Consider the following 20,546-nt stretch of genomic DNA (forward strand, 5'->3'; position numbering starts at 1 on the left):
GACGTTTCACAAGCCAAGACTTATGGGAAGAAGAAACGACATTTTGAGAAAGCCATATTACAAAATATGAATATAAATTCAGCAATCTAATAAGAAAATATAGTAAAAAAGTTATCAAAATAGAATTTTTTTAAAAAAAAGATTTAATAGACACTACAACATATATAAAAAAAAACTAAAGAAAAAGAATTCAAAACCTTTGTTCCATTTCTAAATACAGGCAAGCAAATAAACGCTTATAAAAAGTAAAGACTTATGGGAAGAAGAAACGACATTTTGAAAAAATAATTCATTATTACAAAATACAAACGTGTATAAAAAAAGGATATTATAAAAATTAAAACAGCATCTATAAGCAATAATAATAGTAGTAAAAAAAAAGACCCAGACCCATAGTTCAAAATAAAAAGTTATAACCCAACTTCCAGGGTTAAAACTTAAAATGAAATGACATCCTCTCTCCAAAAAAAAATCTTCAATGTAACTCATAGTTCAAGTTGCACTAGAGGATCGATATTCTTCAACAAATTTCTTCGCTTCTTCAGGAGTGTTAAAAAAGTGTAGACTGTTGTCGGGCAGCACCATTCTAAGCTTCGCTGGATACATTAAAGCTTGTTTAAATCCAATCGAATGAATCTCTGCCATCACTGGTTTAAAAGCGATCCTGGCTTTCATTACTTCATACGAGTAGTCTTCAACTATTCGAAATGAATAATTTCTGTAGGAGATCATACCTTTTTTACGAGCTAATCGAATTAGAAGCTCTTTCTCACGAGGATAATGAAGGCGAACAATCACCGCTCGTGGTTTATCAGCCACAGACGAAAACCTCGCAACTCTATGAGCGCGGTCAATAACAGGTTCATTTTTCAAACCTTCACCACCGAAAATTTCCCACAGTAATTTAGAGAAAAATTCAGTTAAATCACCGGACTCAACTTTTTCGGGAATTCCGATGATGCGCAAATTCTGTCTGCGAGAACGATTTTCAAGATCAGTAATTTTAAACTTGTACTGATCTAAAGTTTTAGCAGTCGACTCTATCTTCTTCTCTAACACTTCAATTGTACGTGCTTTTTCACAAATTGATTGTTCAAGAGTCGTGATCTTATTTCCATGCTGTTGAACCTCTAACGCCTGCGACTGAAACTTAGTTTCAAGCGATTTAACAACTCCTTCAAGATCGGATATTTTCGAAGTAATCCTCCTTTCCAAACTTAACAGTTTACTGTCCAATTTACCTTCTAGTCTGCCTTCCAGAGCCGCAAATTTAGCATCCAGTTTATTGTCCAATTTACTTTCCATACCCGCAAATTTAACATCCAGTTTAATGTCCAAAAGACCAGAAATTGCGTCGATGGATACAGGATCCTTAGCCGATTTCTTACTTGTAGCCATTTTAGGTTTGACAAGATTAGATCAACTATTATTTTAGGAAAAAAGGGTCAATCAAAGGTAGCAACTCATATGATTAAGTTCGAAAAGATCTAATTAAAGGGTGATTATAGTTAAAAAAAAATAAAGAGCGCCTAAAAGGCAGATGCTTACGTCGCCATCTTGAAACTCCACCCCAATTCAATATCCTTCTACTTAGTGAATACCGAAGAAAAGAAATTGTTCAAAATCTCCCCCATCTCTTTTGGCTCCACACATAGCTGTCCACTCTGATTCTCTAAGGGACAAATTTTATCCCTCACTATCCTTTTGCTATTAATATAACTGTAGAAACCCTTCGGATTTATTTTCACCTTACTTGCCAAAGCAACCTCATATCTTCCTTTAGCTTTTCAAATTTCTTTCTTAAGATTCTTTTTACATTCTTTATATTCCTTGAGCACCTCATTTACTTCTTGTTGCCTATATTTATTGTAGATCTCTTTCTTATTAATAAAGTACTTTAAATTCCGATTCCCACAACATTGTCTGCTAATGATCTGTCAATTTTTAGAGTTTATTAAGAAGAAATTCTACCTATCAGATTATTCCAACTGGCTTTAATTTATGACAGTGGAGTTTAAAATGGGCTACTATTTCAACTCTGCTCACTTTCTCAAAATCAAAACCCCAGGAACTTGCAATGTCCTTCACTGTGTGACGCGTCTTTTAGCCCTTTAAAGGCCCTCTCTGGCAAGTGTTTCAGTGTTGGTCATTGCCACAGAGCTCGAGCAAACTGGGCTCAATCTAATCGGCAGTGTGAAGTTCTTCCTGAGAACGTGTGGTTCTCCCACACTGTAATGGCAATCAGCTTAATTACCCACTGTAAAATGGGTGTAGGTGGGTGGCAGAACGGATGGGAATGTGGGATGATAGCTGGAAGAATGCCATGGCTCTGTGAGCTGGCATAAGGGTGGAACAATGTTAGTAGAATTAGAAGTGATGCCAATTCATTTTCTTCATTAAAGGGAAGTTTTATATTCTTACATATCAAAATTTAAAGTAATAATCGCATGGGATTAACTTTCCAGAAACTATACTCTCCATCTTTTAGCTTAATGTTCATTTTTTTTATGTTGGTTGGTGTCAATGGTTTATTTTTCCAATGATATTGAAAGGACAAGATGATATCTGATCACATACTCATAGGGAGAAACAGAGGGAGCAGAGATACTTGCTCTTCAATAAAGTACAGTATGGTTAAAAACTGAGTTTGTTGGAATTAAGAAATGAAAACCAATTCACTCTGGTCTTGCATTTATATGATCCACGTCTGACTCTTCTCTTTCTAGATTTCTGTCTCAGTATTGGGAGATGGTTATCTGTACAGGCCCATAGACCAGGGATTCCCAACTTTTCTTTATGCCATGGACCCCTGCAATTAAGCGAGGGGGTCTGTGGACCCCAGGTTGGGAACCCTTGCCATAGACCTTCCACAGATATCTGATCATATCTCTTCCCACTCTGGTAGCTGTTTGGACTCCATTCCCTTGCTTTCTCTCAGGTTCATCCTGCATTTGTAGGCATCCATTCATTTTGTTGCATGCAGGGATATTTCAGCTTTTATTATAGTGGATTCTGAAAACTTATGCTCTGGTTGTTACTACACAACTTTACTATTTATTGGTGTTCTAGACATACCTGTTAACTGAAGTAAGATTTAAATGTAATTGAAAATACATTCAGATTCCTGATCTTTCCATTCTACTGAGTGCTTTCTCATATTAAGCTTTAATCTGGATTCTTAACACAAAGTACCCAGGACATCTTCAAGGGGTGGTGCCTCAGAAAGGCTGTATCATTTATTAAGGACCACTAGCACTCAGGGCATGCCCTTTTCTCACTGTTACCATCAGGTAGGAGGTACAGAAGCCTGAAGGCACACACTCAGTGATTCAGGAACAGCTTCTTCCCCTCTGCTTATTCCCCAATGTCCCCTGAATGGACATTGAACTCTTGGCCACTACCTCACTTTTTTAATATATTGTATTTCTGCTTTTTGCACAATTTTAATCTATTCAATATACTTAATACTGTAATTGACTTATTTATTTATTATCATTATATTTTGAGGTTTTTTCTTCTGTTATGTATTCCATTGTACTGCAGCTAAGTTAACAAATTTCACATCACGTGCCAGTGATAATAAACCTGATTTTGATCTGATCTGATCTCAACAAGAATTTAATGTACTGCATTCTTTTCCGTTGTACAATTCTACCCTTTATGGGCCAATCCAATCCACTGGCTGAAGGAAGCTTGCGATCACTGTCTGATAACAGAAGGAAATTGGAGATTGCAATGTTTTAACAATTTGCGAATGACTAGTAGCATGGAGTCTAAAATTATTGGTTTTGTTTGTTTTTTGCAGGGTGTGCATGTAGCTGTCATAACTGACATTATTAATTACTTATTCCCAATTTGCCACTGAGGAAACTGGAATTACGCAAGACAAGGCAGGGATGACAGATTTTCTTCACATAAGCACATTATGGAACTAGATAATAGCAATCTCTTTCACAGGGCTGATGTTGATTTAGATAGGGTAGTTATAGAACAGAGCTTGGCTGCACCACATTCTCCTCTCTGCATCCTCTCACAACATAGGAAGGTGATCTCTATAAGAACAGGATTCTTATGTCATATGTGGATTTGCAGAGGAAATATAACTTTGTAGATAAAGGGAATTTCTGGAAGTATTTACTAATAAGACATTTCGTTAATAGCATATTCAAGAATGGTGGGCCACAAAGTAACCCATAAACTGAATACTTTACACTACCACAGGAAGTTCATAAAGCATCAGTGTTTTATAAAGAGTTCCAGCACTCTGTGGGTGAATCATGTAACAATCTCAAAGCAGTATGGCAGAAGGATCTTGGAGGCGATATTGAAGATAATAAGTGGTCAAATATTCTATCAAATGTGGGTAGACATATTAGGGAAGCGAGAGGGAAATTTATTCAGTATAAGATAGTACACAGATATTACTGGACACCAACTGGACTCTACAAAAAGGGGATTGTTGATAATCATTTATGCTGGAAATGTAAAAATGAGGTGGGCACATATTTTCACATGATTTGGGAGTGTTCCATGGTTCATCTATTTTGGTGTAAAGTTCTTGATTTGTTGGGGAATTGGTCGGGTCCTACACTGCCCTTGTGCCCACGGCTTTGACTCCTGGGTGATAGGACAATGACATTTAATGTAAACAATGACATATTTACTATTTTAAAGGTGAGTCTCATCACTGCTGCAAGAATTATTTTGCAAAACTGGAAAAAACGCAGACGTCCCACTGTGAGGGAATGGACCGAGGAAATGGTTAAGATTTCATCATATGAACACACGTTGGGAAGAATTAACAGTGAGGGAAAAGTGCAAGACGCGTGGGATCAATTTTGGTTGTATGTTAATTTCAACTTAAATTAGAACTTTTTTCTGTTTCTTAGTTTTATATGTTTTCCTATCATGGGATGGCTGTGTAAATATGCTGTACTGCATCTGCTCTATGATATGCTGCACTGCTTTGTAAAATAAGAATAAATAATAATAAAAATTTGAATTACAAAAAAAACAATCTCTTTCTTTTCTGAGGTTGCATTAGTATCTTTTTTTTAAACCTTCAGATATATTTGATCGCTTCACTCAGGTATCATGGTGACATTCAAACTCAACTCTCAGGAAATAGACTAAGCTCTGAACATTTGTCCGTGTCTTGCCAAGTATAAAACATAAGTACTTGGGAAAAATTTTGCAGATATTTGTGCCAAGTATTACATCTTTAAACTGTTCCTACCTTTGAACTCATCTCTGATTTTTGTTCTTCCTCCTGTTCTGCGTTGTTGTAAGATACAGGTTGTTTACACTCACTGCTTACTTGCTCAATCTCCTTGGCCATTACACTGTAATAAAATTTAAATGTGTCACTTTTGTTGAAAATCAAGCACACCATGACCAACAAGAGAAAATCTGAAGATGCTGGAGGAACTCAGCAGGCCGGGCAGCAACTATGGAAAAAAGTACAGTCAACAGTTTGGGCTGAGACCCTTCGGCAAGACTGGAGTGAAAAGCTGAGGAGTCGATTTAAAAGGTGTTGGGGGGGGTGGGGGAGAGAGAGAGAAACACCAGCTGAGAGATGAAACCTGAAGGGGGAAGGATGAAGTAAAGAGCTTAGAAGTTGAAAGAGACAGAAGGCCATGGAAGAAAGAGAAAGGGAGGAGCACCAAAGGGAGGTGATGGGTGGGCAAGGTGAGGGAGAGAAAAGGGGATGGGAAATGGTGAAAGAGGAGGGATGCAGGACATTACCGTAAGTTTGAGAGATCAATGTTCATGCCAACAGGTTGCAGGCTATCCAGACAGAATATAAGGTGTTGTTCCTCCAACATGAGGAGAACATATCGGAATGGGGATGGGACGTGGAATTAAAATGGATGGCCACTGGGAGATCCCACTTGTTCTGGCCAACGAAGCATGAAGCGGTCTTCCGATCTATAATCGGGTCTCCCCACTATACAGGAGACCACACCGCAAGCACTGAACACACACAGTAAATGACCCCAACAGGCTCGCAGGTGAAGTGTTGCCTCACCTGGAAGGCCAGTTTAGGGCCCTGAATGGTAGTGAGGAAGGAAGTGTAGAGGCAGGTGTAGCATTTGTTCCACTTGCAAGGATATGTGCCAGAAGGGAGATCAATGGGGAGGGATGAATGGACAAGGAAGTAGCGTAGGGAGCATTTCCTGCAGAAAGCAGAAAATGGTGGGGGGGGGGGGGAGATCCCATTGAAGGTGGCAAAAGTTTTGGTGCGTGAACTGGAAGAGATGCAGTTGAGGGCAGCATTGATAATGGAGGAAGGGAAGCCCCTTTCAGTAATAACCTGGTAATGCATCCCAAGCCCCCCCCCTTCACCATTTCCCATTCCGTCTCCTTGCCCACCTTTTAAATCTACTGCTCAGCTTTTTTCTTCAGTCCTGCCAAAGGGTTTCAGCCCGAAACATCAACTGTACAATCGGCACTCCTTATCCACGGGGGATTGGTTCCAGGACCCCCCGCGGATACCAAAATTCATGGATGCTCAAGTCAAGTCTCAGTGTGGTGGTCTTTAGGACCAACGGAACCCCGGACTTTAACATGCTTCCATGCGGTGGACACTAGGACCTGGCACAGCTCTGAATCCGCAGTGTTTCTGTTCACGAAAATAATCACGATCGCGATTGAAAATAAGGTGGAAGTAATAAAGCGATCGGAAAGAGGTGAAACGCCATCGGTCACTGGAAAAGCGTTAGGCTACAGTCGGTCAACAATCGGAACAATTTTAATGGAGCATATGAAAGGCCCTGCCCTGATGAATGCTACAATTATTACTAAGCAACGCAGTGATTAATTATTGAAATTTCTTAAGTATGTTTCTTAAGTGTTTTATATGCATAGAAAGGTAAAATATGCACTATATAATAAGAAAAACGTTTGACTAACTGACGCTAAATAATACCGGATATACCTGTTCCGTCTTCAAATTCGACTTCAAGACGGACTCAGGAATGGAACTCATTCATAACCCGGGGAACTGCCTGTACATTTAAGTCATTTCTAGATTATTTATAATACCTAATCCAATGTAAATTCTACGTAAATAGTTGTTATACTGTATTGTTTAGGGAATAATGACATGAAAAAAAGTCTGTACATGCTCTTTTTATTGTAATTTATTTATTTTTAGAAGTTCATCATCAATCACTTCCATAAGATGTATTTCAGACATTGTACATATACATCACAAATCTCCACAAAGTATTTATCTGAGGTACACACTTATAGAAAAGAGTGGAAAGAAAAAACAAGCAAAAGGAAAGAACTATGTACAAGTAGGGAGTGATCTTATTTTTTTTTAAAACCAGATTCATTGATTTGTGAGAATAAAATCAGGCCTAAGAGGTATGTAGTTAAATCATTTTTCCCAGTATGAATCGAATTGTTCCAGCTTATGATTAACAGATGCTGTTAACTTCTCCACTTTGTAAATGTTCATTGTAATTTCCATCCATGCATTTAAAGATGGGCTCTCCTGTGATAACCATTTCCTAGTAAGAGTCTTTTTACCAGCCACCAACAGTATATTCATTAAATATTTCTCTCTTTTCAACCATTCTTGAGGTATATATCCAACATATATGGTCTTACTCTCTAAGGGTATTTCACATTTAAAGATGTTTTGTAGGGCATTGTGTATCCCCCTCCAATATTTTTTGATAACAGGGCAGTCTCAAAAAACATGATAATGATTTGTATTTTGATTTCCACAATTTCTCCAGCAAACAGGCAGGTTACTATCCTAGTGAGATTTCTGAGGGTGTAATAAAATATCTTATCAAGTTTTTCCATCCAAACTCCTTGCATTTCTGTGAACTGGTACACTTCCATTGCTCCCTCCATATTGTTGTCCATTCTTCCTCAGATATAATTATCCTTCCTTCCTTCTCCCATTTTGTTTTAATGTATGAAGTCGAATGTGTTTTAAGATTTGACAACCCCTTATACATGCTTGAAATGATTCTACTATCATTATCTGAATTATATGCTTTTCTAAAGAGCTCTATCACGCATGTATTTGCCTTGGTTACATTTTTAAGAATCTTATTAACATATTGTCACATCTGTAAATACCGATAAAAATCTTGTTTTTCTAACAAGTGTTTCTCTTTAAGCATTTCAAAACTGAACAGTGTTCCTTCTTTCATTATGTTGCAAAGAACTGTTATTCCTTTAGCTGTCCTTAAATCTAGCATCCAATTTATTTGGTGTAAAATCCGAGTCATATGCACACCATTTAAGAATTGCAGTATCTCCCTCTAGATTATATTCTTTTATAGTAGTTTTCCATATTTTAGCAGTCAATTTCACCCATGGGTTAACAATAGTATGTATGTACCTTTGCAGGTTGTTATCAGCCAAAATTGCCTGTATGGGGATGGGAAGTACCCGCTCCTCAATGTTTTTCTATTGAGCGTCATATGATGGGTTGCACCAACAAATCACAGCTCTCAACTGTGCTGCAAAATAATAATCTCCAAAAGGCCTCATCCCCCCTTTTCCTTTGCTAATTGCAAAGTTTTGAGACAAACTCTAGGCCTTTTACCCTGCCAAGTATACCTTGATAGCATCTCGTTCCATTCATTGAATTGATTTTGATTAATCTCTATTGGTAGAGTCTGAAAGAGATATAACAGTCTGGGCAGTATATTCATTTTCATAGACTCAATCCCTGAACTGAGACTGAAAAAAGGAATCAGGTTCCATCTTACCACACCTTCCTTAATTTGTTTATATTGTTACGAACCCCGTAACTGGATCACTTACCAGCAAAGATGGAGAGGTCCATTGAAGTCTGATGGTACTATTTTTAACAGTATTTATTGATAAAGAGACACAAAAATAAGATCAATGCAATCATACTGGTAATATACGTCGTCAATACTAAATCCAAAAGTGCGGGTATAATAATAATCAATAAGAAATAGCTCTATCGTTGTCTAGGGGATAATGTATTGTCCGATGGAAATATAAAAGTCACTGTTAGTTCATTCAAGCTGCAGCGTTTTGCTTTGAGAGAAAGACGGGTTAAACTTGCCCAGTTCTTTTATGATGCCAATCCTTCGAGTAGTGGGGAGTTGGTTTCCCCGTTTTTAGCTAAAAGCCGTTTTTCTGTGGTAAGAGCAACTGGTTCCGGGGCAACTGGAACCGAACGCACGTGGCCTCCTCCCATCGACTTCCGCTATTACGGGATCGCTAGCGTTTCTTCTGGTGCATCTGAGGGGCTGTTCCCACAGACCCTCTTTTATCCTGACTCACAGGGTCTCAGATGTCAATCAGGTTGGGGTGATGCAATCCCTCCCTCAACCAGCCCACTTTGCCTGAGGGCTTCCACGTAGCACAGTATTGTAATACACAAGTTCGTCTCCAAGAGACAATGGCCGTTTCCCGTAGGTTTATATCGCCGGGGGGGACAAGACATTCCGCACGTCTCTCTCTCATTTCCTGGGTCTCCTGACCCAAATCAATAGTGATCTTGCGATTCTCACAAAGGAGGGGGCTACCCCGCACCCTTCGGCCCCTCAGAGCTGTGGTACATTCATAACAATATAAAGGCTGATAATTACATTCTGATAATTTTTGCCAAATCTTTTGGTATAATGATGCCCAAATATTTGAAAGACTCTGTGTGCTATACCCAAGGGTATCGACTTTCAATTTCTCTTGGTGGGCTATAGTAATATGAAAGTAATTGGGTTTTATCTATGTTGATCTTGTATCCTGATAATTGACCATATTGTTCAAAGGATTGCATTAACTTAGGTAAAGAGTATGTTGGTTGCCCTGGATAGATCAAAATGTCATCCGCATAACAAGTAAATTTATGCTCTGTCCCTTTAATAGTAATTCCCTTGATATCTTCATTTGTCTGATGTATTGAGCTAATGGTTCCAGATATAATGCGAAGAGTAGTGGTGATCATGCACAACCCTGTCTCGTGCCCCTTTCTAGGGTAAGACTATTTGATAAATATCCATTGATTTTAATCCCAGCAGTAGGATTGTCATATAGTGCCTGTAGTTTTAATAATTGTGTCTTGGAAACCAAATCTCTGTAAACCTCTGTAAAGAAAATTCCAATTAACCGAATCAAATGCTTTTTCAGCATCCACGCTTATCACTATTGCTTCGATTTTACTTTTTTGTATATGATCCATAAAGTGAAGTGTCCTTCGTATATTGTCTTGTGTCTGGCTTTGTTGTATAAAACCTGTATGGGTAGAAACTCCTCTAATCATTTGGCCATGATGGAGGTAAATAACCTATAATCTACATTAAGAATGGATACTGGTCTAAATGACCCACATTCCATTTTATCCTTCCCTTCTTTCGGTATAGCTGAGATTATCGCTTCCTTCCAACTGGGTGGCATTTGTGCCATTTTTTAGAGCCCAGTTCAGTCTGGGGAATAAAACAGGAATTAACTCATTTTTAAATTCTTTGTACCACTTTGCCGTATACCCATCTGATCCTGGTGACTTGCTTAATTTAAGCCTACTAATTGCAGCTTTTAATTCAACTTCAGTTATGTCAGCAGTCATCCTTCTATTTTGTTCTTTGCTTGAAGTGGGTAACTCTAGAGAATTCAAGAAGATGTCAATATGGGTTATGCTTCCCCCTGGAACTTTGGAATATAGAGATTTGTAAAAACACTTCAAAACGTTCTTGAATTTCACTTAGCTTATTTTTTTTTTATCATTTTCGTTCTTGGGTCCCTAATTCTATGAATTGTATTTTCTGCTATCTTTTTTTTTCAGTTTCCACACCAGTATTTTCATAGATTTCGATCCACTTTCATGTCTGTTTCAGAAACATTAAGTTTTTCCTGATTTCTTGCGTAGCCAAACTATTTATTTCATTCCTAATTCTTTTAATTTCCCCTAATGTATCCTGTGCCGAATTCAATTTGTGTTTTTCTCTAGTTCTTTCAGCCTATTTTGTAATTCCTCTAATGTTTTATTCCTTATTTTTTTCTTATATGAAGATATCGCTATAATTTTCCCTCTTAAGACTGCCTTCAGAGTATCCCATAAAATGGGATGTGAAACCTCTCCATTATCATTAAATTCTAAGTGGAGACCAATTTCTTTTTTAATTTGTTCCTTAAAGTACGGACCATTGAGTAGACTTGAATTTAGTTTCCAGATAGTATTCTTTGGTTGTAGGCCAAAATCAACAGATAAATATATAGGTGCATGGTCACTTACATCTATTGTCCCAATTCCACAGGTGTTTATTTTGTCTTTGTCTTTTCCAAATGTTATGAAATAGTCTATTCTTGTATATACAGAATGGGGAGCAGAATAATGAGTGTAATCCCTTCTGTCAGGGAAAAAGTCCCTCCATATATCAATTAAACCAACATCCTCAAAAAGTGTATTAACTTTCTTATGTAAAGATTTTGTTTCATAGGTTTTTCTATTGGAAGAGTCCAAGTTTGGTTGTAATTGTAAATTTAAGTCTCCCCCACATCAGGAGACCTTCTGTTTCCGTTAACATAATATCAGTAATTTTCTGAAAGAAACCAATATCACTTCCCGGGGGTCTGTATATATTCAATAGAGGAAATGAATTGCCCTCTATATTCCCCCTTACCAGAATATATCTGCCTTCTTTATCTCCCATTTCGAATACTTGTTCAAAATTTAGCTTACTTGAGATAAGAATAGCAACTCCTCTCATATGTCCTGATTTATCTAAGGAGAAAAACAGATTAGTGAAGCCCATTCTCTTTAGCTTTTTTATACTCATTATCACTTAAATGAGTTTCCTATAAAATATACTACATGGGCTTGTTCTTTTTTCATTTTGGATAAAATTTTCTTACGTTTGATTGTATTTAATAGTGGCAGTGTGACATGAGATGAGGATGTTAGGAGAATTCAGGGTGACTTGGATAGGCTGAGTGAGTGGGCAGATACTTGGCAGATGACGTTTAATGTGAATAAGTGTGAGGTTATCCACTTTGGGAGTAACAACAGGAAGGCAGATTATTATCTGACGGTGTAGAGTTAGGTAAGGGAGAAATACAAAGAGATTTCGGAGTCCTTGTTCATCAGTCACTGAAGGTGAATGAGCAAGTGCAGCAGGCAGTGAAGAAGGCTAATGGAATGTTGGCCTTTATTACAAAGGGAATTGAGTACAAGAGCAAGGAAATCCTTTTGCATTTGTACAGGGCCCTGGCGAGACCACACCTGGAGTATTGTGTACAGTTTTGGTCTCCAGGGTTAAGGACGGACATTCTGGCTGGAGAGGAAGTGCAGCGTAGATTCACGAGGTTAATTCCTGGGATGTCTGGACTGTCTTACGCAGAGAGGTTAGAGAGACTGGACTTGTACACGATGGAATTAAGGAGATTGAGAGAGGATCTGATTGCAACATATAAGATTGGACATATAAGGGATTGGACAAGATAGAGGCAGGAAATATGTTCCAGCTGCTGGGAGAGTCCAGTACCAGAGGGCATGGTTTGAGAATAAGGGGTAGGTCATTTAGGACAGAGTTAAGGAAAAACTTCTTCTCCCAGAGAGGTGTGGGGGTCTGGAATGCACTGCCTCAGAAGACAGTGGAGGCCAATTCTCTGGATGCTTTCAAGAAGGAGCTAGATAGGTATCTTATGGATAGGGGAATCAAGGGATATGGGGACAAGGCAGGAACTGGGTATTGATAGTAGATGATCAGCCATGATCTCAGAATGGCAGTGCAGGCTCGAAGGGCCAAATGGTCTACTTCTGCACCTATTGTCTATTGTCTAAAAGACATGAATTTTACCTTGTCCTTAGCCATCTGTATTTCTCTGTCAATGTATCATTGAAATTAGAATAAAACTTAATCAATCTACTCCCTAAACAAATAAGAACCAAGAAATGTAAATAACAACAAAAATGGCAATGAACATGTGATTCCAAGGCTGAGGTCTCTAGTAAATGACCCTGCGTTGAGCTAGAGGAAATGTCTAGCTGTGGGGGATAACCCCTCCTACTTGTGAGTTGAGAGCCCCCATTGCAGTATTCATAAAAGTCAGTGAACAAATCCATTACACAGAGATTTCCCTATGTACTCCTCTTATATATACATATACATATATATATATACACACACACACATTACATATATACACATATATGCACACATATATATATTCTCATTTTGGTGGGGAAAAAGGAGTAAGTGAGCGAATAAATAACAACTAAGTAATATGAAATCCACATTATAATAAGTATTTCTCGAGATAGGTATATCACCGTGTACTTTTGCTTCCGTTTAGCTTCTCAACATTTTTAAAGTTAGCCAAACTTTATAGCTCTTCTGAAGGGGGTGAGGACTGCCTTTGGGAAACTCCCGGTCTCTTCCTGATATATTTCTCTCGGCCTCCTCTCGTCTCCTGCCTTCTCGATTCTCGCACTATTTCCCAAACGGAGCGGGATAATTCTTCAGCCAGGCTTTTTCTCATTTTGGTCATGCTAATGGGCAACCCTCTGGCCTTCATGTCTGTAGCCGCCTCTTCCACTGTCTGGTACAACCACGTTCCGTTGTCATAAAACACTCGAAGTTTAGCAGGGTATGGAGTTTGAAATCTCATCTTATTTTGCTTTAGTACTCACTTTACTTCAGAGTATTCTTTGTGTTTCTGGAGGACCGCGGGGGGAGTAATATTGGTCGAAATATATTAATTTATCCTCTAAAAACACTCTCTTCTTACCCCAGGCCCTTCGTAGAATCTCTGCCTTGGTGCTGTACCGAAGGAAGTTAATTATTATTGAGCATGGCTTTCTATCCTGGGTAGGTTTCGGGACTAACGCATGGTAAGCCTGTACATGCTCAAGCAACGAGCGCTGGAGACAGAACTTCCGGGTTTTCCCGATCCATGGTTGGTTAAATCCACGCATGCGGAATCCACGGATAAGGAGGGCCGACTGTACTTTTTTCCTAGATGCTGCCTAGCCTGCTGAGTTCCTCCAGCATTTTGTGTGTTGCACATGACTGAAGGAAGTACAATTTATTACAAGTAAATTTTTTGAAAAATTAATATGATAAATATACTCAAAATTGAAGTGTTACAATGCAAGTCATGGCGTATTTCAACTAGAATGCAATGCAACACACACAGATTTTCTACCACTTACATAAAATACAAACTTCAGTTCAAGTCGTTCAACCATATATGAATACAGCCAAATGAGACAGCGTTACTCCAGGGCCAAGATGCTATAGCACAGTACCAACAGTCACACACCAGAACACATTCATAGAGTAGGAGTCCTGACGCCCCCCCCCCCCACACAACTTGAGGCACAGTCCTCACACATACAAGCCAACAAGTCCATATAAAATGAGTAAACAACAATGCAGAATGTGCCAAACCCCTCAACATCACTGTCGACCCACCCCAATGCCTGACAGGCAACACCACAGCTTTGAGGCACAGTCCTCATGATAAAGTTCAAGGGAATTGGGGGATTCTCAGATTCCTGTAAATAATGGGTTAAGTACTGACTATGTCAGTGACTGCAGTGTGTTTGAATAATCTTTGGAGCAAGATAAGGGTTAAAGTTCACCCAGATCCACATATGATGTCTCCTGGCTTTTCACACCTTTTAGTTTTGACAAAAGGCAGTACCTGATGGAAATTAGACAAGACATTCCTTTCTTAATGAAAGCATAAATTTGATGGATGTAATTAATCTTTGTAATTAAGTTGTGGCTCCAACAAACCAGGTAAGACATTGCTTTCTTTAATTAAGATGGCTGGAATGTCTATCAAACTGATTGTTACAATTCAGACATCAGGCAGTGAACTTGTTGAACTGTCGGAGGGATGAGAATGCTTCTCCCCTGAAGTCAGGACCAAGTTCACTCGCCGGCTGAGCTCGAAGAAATAAATGGGTGAAAGAGATAAGTAACGATCTTTTCATGCTGTTGTTATTTGATCCTGCAAATTTGCATTAACACTCACATATACAAGCACACATAGAACAGTGGTAAAAATTATTGGTTGTTGCCGCGCAACAACCACACAACAATTGAAAACAACACACTGAGTTGAACAGGGTCTGGTTGAACTGTTTACTGTTTCAATCTCACGCACTTAAGTGCCCGCTCCCAGCAACCCCACTCTTTGTGGGGCAGAAGTGACGTCAGCTTCAGGGCTGAGGTCTGCCCCGCACTCAGAGCCCTCTCAGTTGCCACTGGCTGCTGGAGCCGGTTCGCTTGCCACGTGGGCGAGCCGCCACATGAACCCCCCCACCCCCAACCCCCGAACCAGCGCCAAGAGGTGCAGAGGCCACAGCCTGCATACTGTCAGTTCTTTTAAGTGGCCAGCCTCGTTGTGGGGGTGGCACCGCAACCGGGCGTTCAAGGTCTAGATGCGCCCGGTTTGAGATGGTCAATGGTAAAAGTCTCCTCACGATCACCAATGTCGAGAACGCAAGTCGTCCCATTATGGCGCACCACCTTGCAGGGTCCTTTGTATGGTCGCTGCAGGAGTGGTCTGTGCGCGCCTCGGCAAACGAAAACATACTTGCTCTGTTGTAGGTCGGGCATGAAAGAGGGTGTTGTCCCGTGATGGGACGTCGGGACTGGGGCAAGTGTTCCAAGCCGCTCCCGGAGTTTAGTTAGGACCTCCATAGGTGTGTCCTCCTGACAACGGGCTGCTGGCACAAACTCACCGGGAACTGTGAGCGGGGCACCGTAAACAAGTTCAGCCGATGATGCGGCCAGGTCCTCCTTGGGAGCTGTGCGGATGCCAAGCAGCACCCAGGGGAGTTCGTCAACCCAGTCTGGCCCTCGGAGGTGTGCCATCAGGGCTGACTTCAAGTGCCTGTGGAAACGTTCCACCAGGCCGTTGGACTGTGGGTGGTAAGCAGTCATTCGGTGGAGCTGGGTTCCCAGGAGTTGTGCCAGTGCAGACCACAAAGCCGATGTGAACTGCACACCCTTGTCTGAAGTGACGTGGGCTGGGAGTCCGAACCGTGCCAACCAGGTGGTAATCAGGGCTCTGGTGCATGTTTCCGTGGCCGTGTCAGCAAGTGGGATAGCTTCCAGCCAGCCACCTCATGAACCTGTCCACCATGGTGAACAGGTATCTCACTCCTCTTGAAACCGACAATGTCCACGTGGACGTGTTCAAGCCTCCTATGTGTCGGCTGGAAGGGTTGCAGTGGGGCCGTCATGTGCCTCCAGATTTTGGAGGTTTGACAGTGCCCGGCCTGCTTGCATAGGCCGTGCCACACAAACCTGTCTGCGGTCAGCCAGATGGTCGCCCAGATGGAAGGGTGGCCTAAACCGTGCAAGGCGTCGAAAACGCAGTGCCTCCAAGTGATCGGGACAATGGACCGAGGTTGCCCAGTGGACACATCACCTTCGGGCCCAATGGGTATGTCTTCGAGGCGGAGTCCTGAGACCGTGGTTCCGTACGCCGGCATCTCGCTGTTCAAGTCATTGTGCCTTAGCTAATGCCGCATAATCCAACCCCGGAGACAGAGAGTGCACTGATTCTTCAGAGGTGCGTGACAGCGCGTCGGCTATCCTGTTGTTCTTCCCAGAGATACGCTTGATCCTTGTGGTAAACTCCGAGATGTACGACAGGTGGCGTTGCTGTCGGCCTGACCACGGGCCCGACACTTTAACAAACACGAAAGTGAGAGGCTTGTGGTCTGTGAAGACCGTGAACTCCCTCCCTTCCAGGAAATACCTGAAGTGCCGGATGGCAAGGTACAAGGCCAGCAGCTCCCTGTCGAAAGCGTTATACTTAAGTTCCGGGGGTCGTAGGTGCTGGCTGAAGAAAGCGAGCAGCTTCCACTGGCCTTCGATGAGCTGCTCGAGCTCGCCGCCAGCTGTCCCGTCGGAGGCATCCACAGTGAGGGCAGTGGGGACGTCGACCCGAGGGTGGACCAGGAGCGTGGCGTTTCCTAGTATGTTCTTGGCTTGTTCAAAAGCTGCTGTCACCTCCTCTGTCCAGGTGACCTCTTTGAACTTGCCGGACATCAAGCCGAAAAGGGGGCACATGATCCGGGCCACTGAAGGCAGGAAACGGTGGTAAAAGTTAATCATCCCAACAAATTCCTGCAGGCCTTTAACAGTGCTGGATCTGGCGAATTGGCGGATGGCTTCAACTTTTGCCCACAGGGGCACAGCTCCATGGTGGTCAATTCAGTGTCCCAAGAAGTCAATGGTGGGTAGGCCGAACTGGCACTTGGTGGGGTTGACAGCCAGGCCGTAGTCGCTTTGGTAGCAGCAGAGCAGGCGTAAGTGTGCTAGATGTTCCTGGCGGGAGCGGCTGGTGATAAGCATGTCATCTAGGTAGATGAACAGAAAGTCCAGATCTCACCCTACTGCGTCCATCAGGCACTGGAACGTCTGCGCAGCATTTTTAAGTCCCAACGGCATCCTGAGGAACTCGAACAGGCCAAAGGCTGTCTTGGGTACATCATCTAGGTGGACTGAGATCTGATGAAACCCTCGGACCAGGTCAATCTTCGAAAAGATGCACACCCCATGCAGGTTGGCCGTAAGGTCCTGGATGCGTGGTACCCGATAGCGATTGGACGTGGTGGCGTTGTTCAGCCTCCTATAGTCGCCACATGGTCTCCAGCCTCCCGTGGACTTGGGCACCATATGGAGTGGGGAGGCCCACGGGCTGTCAGAACGCCGCACAATCCCCATCTCCTCCCATCTTCTTGAATTCCTCTTTCATGAGGCGGAGCTTGTCAGGTGGTAGCCTGCAAGGTCCCTGTGTAGGGATGCAGTGCATCACACCGTGTTTGGGATCTGTTGAAGAAAACTGCGACGTGTTGATAGATGGGAACTCCGATAACACTCTGGTGAACTCGTTGTCGGAATACGTGACGGAGTCCAGGTGCGGAGCCAGTAACCTGGTCTCACCGAGGGAGGAAGTCTGAAACATCTTCACATCGACCAATCGTCATCCCTTCAAATCCACAAGCAGGCAGCACATGCGGAGGAAGTCTACACCCAGCAGTGGCTGTGATACTGTGGCCAGTGTAAATGTCCATGTAAAGCAGCTGGAACCGAACTGCAAGGGGATGGTTCTTGTGCCGTAGGTGCGGATGGTGCTGCTGTTGGCTGCCGTAAGTTCCGGTCCTGTTCTTGTTCGGGTATCCTGGCTCGAGGGGGGTAGGACACTGAATTCCGCCCCCGTGTCCACCAGGAACCTATGCCCTGAGTGCTTGTCCCAAACGTAGAGGAGGCTATCACAGTGACCAGCCGCCGTAGCCATCAGCGGCGGCTGGTCCTGGCGTTACCCTAGAATGAGCATGGCAGTCGGCAGCGGTGGGCCCTGGAACCCCACCTTTGATGATAAAAACACCAAGACTTAGAAGTCCCTTGGCGTGGTGTTATGTGCTCCGCTGCTGGGGTGTGGGAGGGCTGGGCTTTCGGCCTTGCAGCAGTACTAATTTCGTTGGTGGTTCCGCCATTTTGTTTGGCATGCCAAAGCAGGTGTCTGAAGTCTTCATCTGCTAGCAGGAGACGGATGTCTTCTGACACACAAGAAGATCTGTTCAAAAAGAAGGCAAGGCTTATGGCCGTCTGCCAGTACTAGCATGTCACTCATCAGGGCCGATGGTACACGGTCACCATGCAGTAACCGTGCAGCAGGAGAGGCCAAATGTGCGGATTAACAGAGCCTTGAGTGCCTCGTACCTGTCTGTTGCCGGAGCTGATACAGAAAGTTGATAACGCGGCCCGCTGTCTCCAGGTCAAGGGCGCCCATCACATAGTAATACCTGATGGTGTCTGAGACAATGTGCCTGACCTGGACCAGGGGTTGAGTGGTCCAGAAGGTTGGCAGTTTAAGGGAAACTGCATTCTGCAGAGCCGAGTCGTTCATGCTGGACCCAAATGCTGTTGGATCGTCAGGGTCACCTATGTCGTCACTGATACGCAATGAGTGAAAGTAACACATTCAGTTGAGCAAGGTCTGGTTGAACTGTTTACTGTTTCAATCCCACGTGCTCAAGTGCCCGCTCCCAGCATCCCCCGCTCTTTGCGGGGCAGAAGTGACATCGGCTTCCGGGCCGAGGTCTGCCCTGCATTCAGAGCCCTCTTGGTTCCCGGTGGCTGCAGACTCGCCCACAATGCTGGAGCCAGTTCGCTTGCCGCGTGGGCGAGCCACCACATGGTTCAAATCACAGTTAGAGAAACAAATGAAGTGAAAGGGCATTGATGTAAAATAAAAGCTTTGTTTCACTCTCCATCAGTGGCTGACCTGCTGAGTATTTCCAGCAGTTTCTGCTCTTATATCTTCACAGCATCTGTCTTAATTTACTTCTAGAGAATGTTGCAACCAAATTTCACATTCCTGCAACTCATCCTCACTCGTTCACAACCCTATTCAATACGACAGGATCAGTGTTACCATGCGCGACCCTGGTTTAGGAGGCCTGAGCATAAAAGAGCACGGGCAGTGAGGGGAGTGTGAAGATCCACCAGCGTTGCTACCATTGAATAAGGTGTTGAACCAAGGTGCCTGTGCTCACAACTGGTTGTTATCCAAGGGAGTTATTTAAAACCATAAGACACAGGAGCAGAATTAGGCCATTTGGCTCATCAAGTCAATCCCATTCTCTTGCCTTCTTCTGTAACTCTTGATACCCTGACTAATCAAGAACCAGTCGACTTCCACTTAAAATACACCCAATGACTTGACCTGCACAGCTGTCTGCGGCAAAAAATTCCACAGATTCACCACCCTCTGGTTAAAAGCAGAAGAGTTAGCCCCCACTCTGGGTATTAATGAAAAACATTAGCTAATCATTACCAGCTTGCTGTGTGACAGCTGGCTGTTTCATGTACTAACTCAGCAGTCAGTTTACTTTGAGGACATGAAAAGCTCTGGACAAATTCATCCTTGGGTTGAAACCCACCCACTCAAGGCAGAAAAGACACATTTCATATCCCGGCTCCAGGCTCAGCCACCACATTACCAGACTGCTGCAATACAACTCCATGTCACTGACGAGCCACACTCGAGGATTCAAAACCAGTTTCTGACCCTCTGAATGGTCCATGAATACTACCTTGTCATTCCTTTTTCTCCTGCTCTACTTCTGTAATTTACAGTAATGTTTATGCCTTTGCACTATATTGCTGCAATAAAAAACAAATGTCACATTATAATCACATCAGTGATATTGAATCGATTCCAAAAATAGAAATCAGTCAATAATCTGTTAATTCAACACGCAGCAGTAGCTAAAGGCAACACCAGGCTCATTCTTAACACCTTTACAGAGTTTGCCCAACACACAATTCCTACCAAAATTAGACATAGAATTACTTATAAAATTACAAAATGAAGAAATTTTCAAATCTAGCCTTGAGACTGCAAATACTGGAACCTGGGAAATCTGTTGGGAGGAACTCAACAGGTCAGGCAGCATCTGCAGGAGGAAAGGAACTTCAGGAGAATTCAAAGTCAACCCCGAGGCCCGAGCAGCATACGAAAATGAAACCAGATTCTGGAGTTCATTCTGGATTCTGCATCCATCGAAAGAGAAA

The 20,546-nt window shown here is 42.4% G+C and overlaps 1 protein-coding gene across 1 annotated transcript in view; it reads right to left on the bottom strand.

Annotated features, from left to right (window-relative positions):
- LOC132385268 (uncharacterized) overlaps window positions 1-20,546 on the bottom strand; it is a 267,698-nt gene that overhangs the window by 193,751 nt on the left and 53,401 nt on the right. The window contains exon 16 of the mRNA XM_059957293.1: window positions 5,237-5,342. Coding sequence (XP_059813276.1) covers window positions 5,237-5,342 — 106 coding nt within the window. The remainder of the gene's footprint in view (window positions 1-5,236; window positions 5,343-20,546) is intronic.

Source organism: Hypanus sabinus, chromosome X2, assembly GCF_030144855.1.
Source record: "Hypanus sabinus isolate sHypSab1 chromosome X2, sHypSab1.hap1, whole genome shotgun sequence".
In the NCBI taxonomy this organism is placed as follows: domain Eukaryota; kingdom Metazoa; phylum Chordata; class Chondrichthyes; order Myliobatiformes; family Dasyatidae; genus Hypanus; species Hypanus sabinus.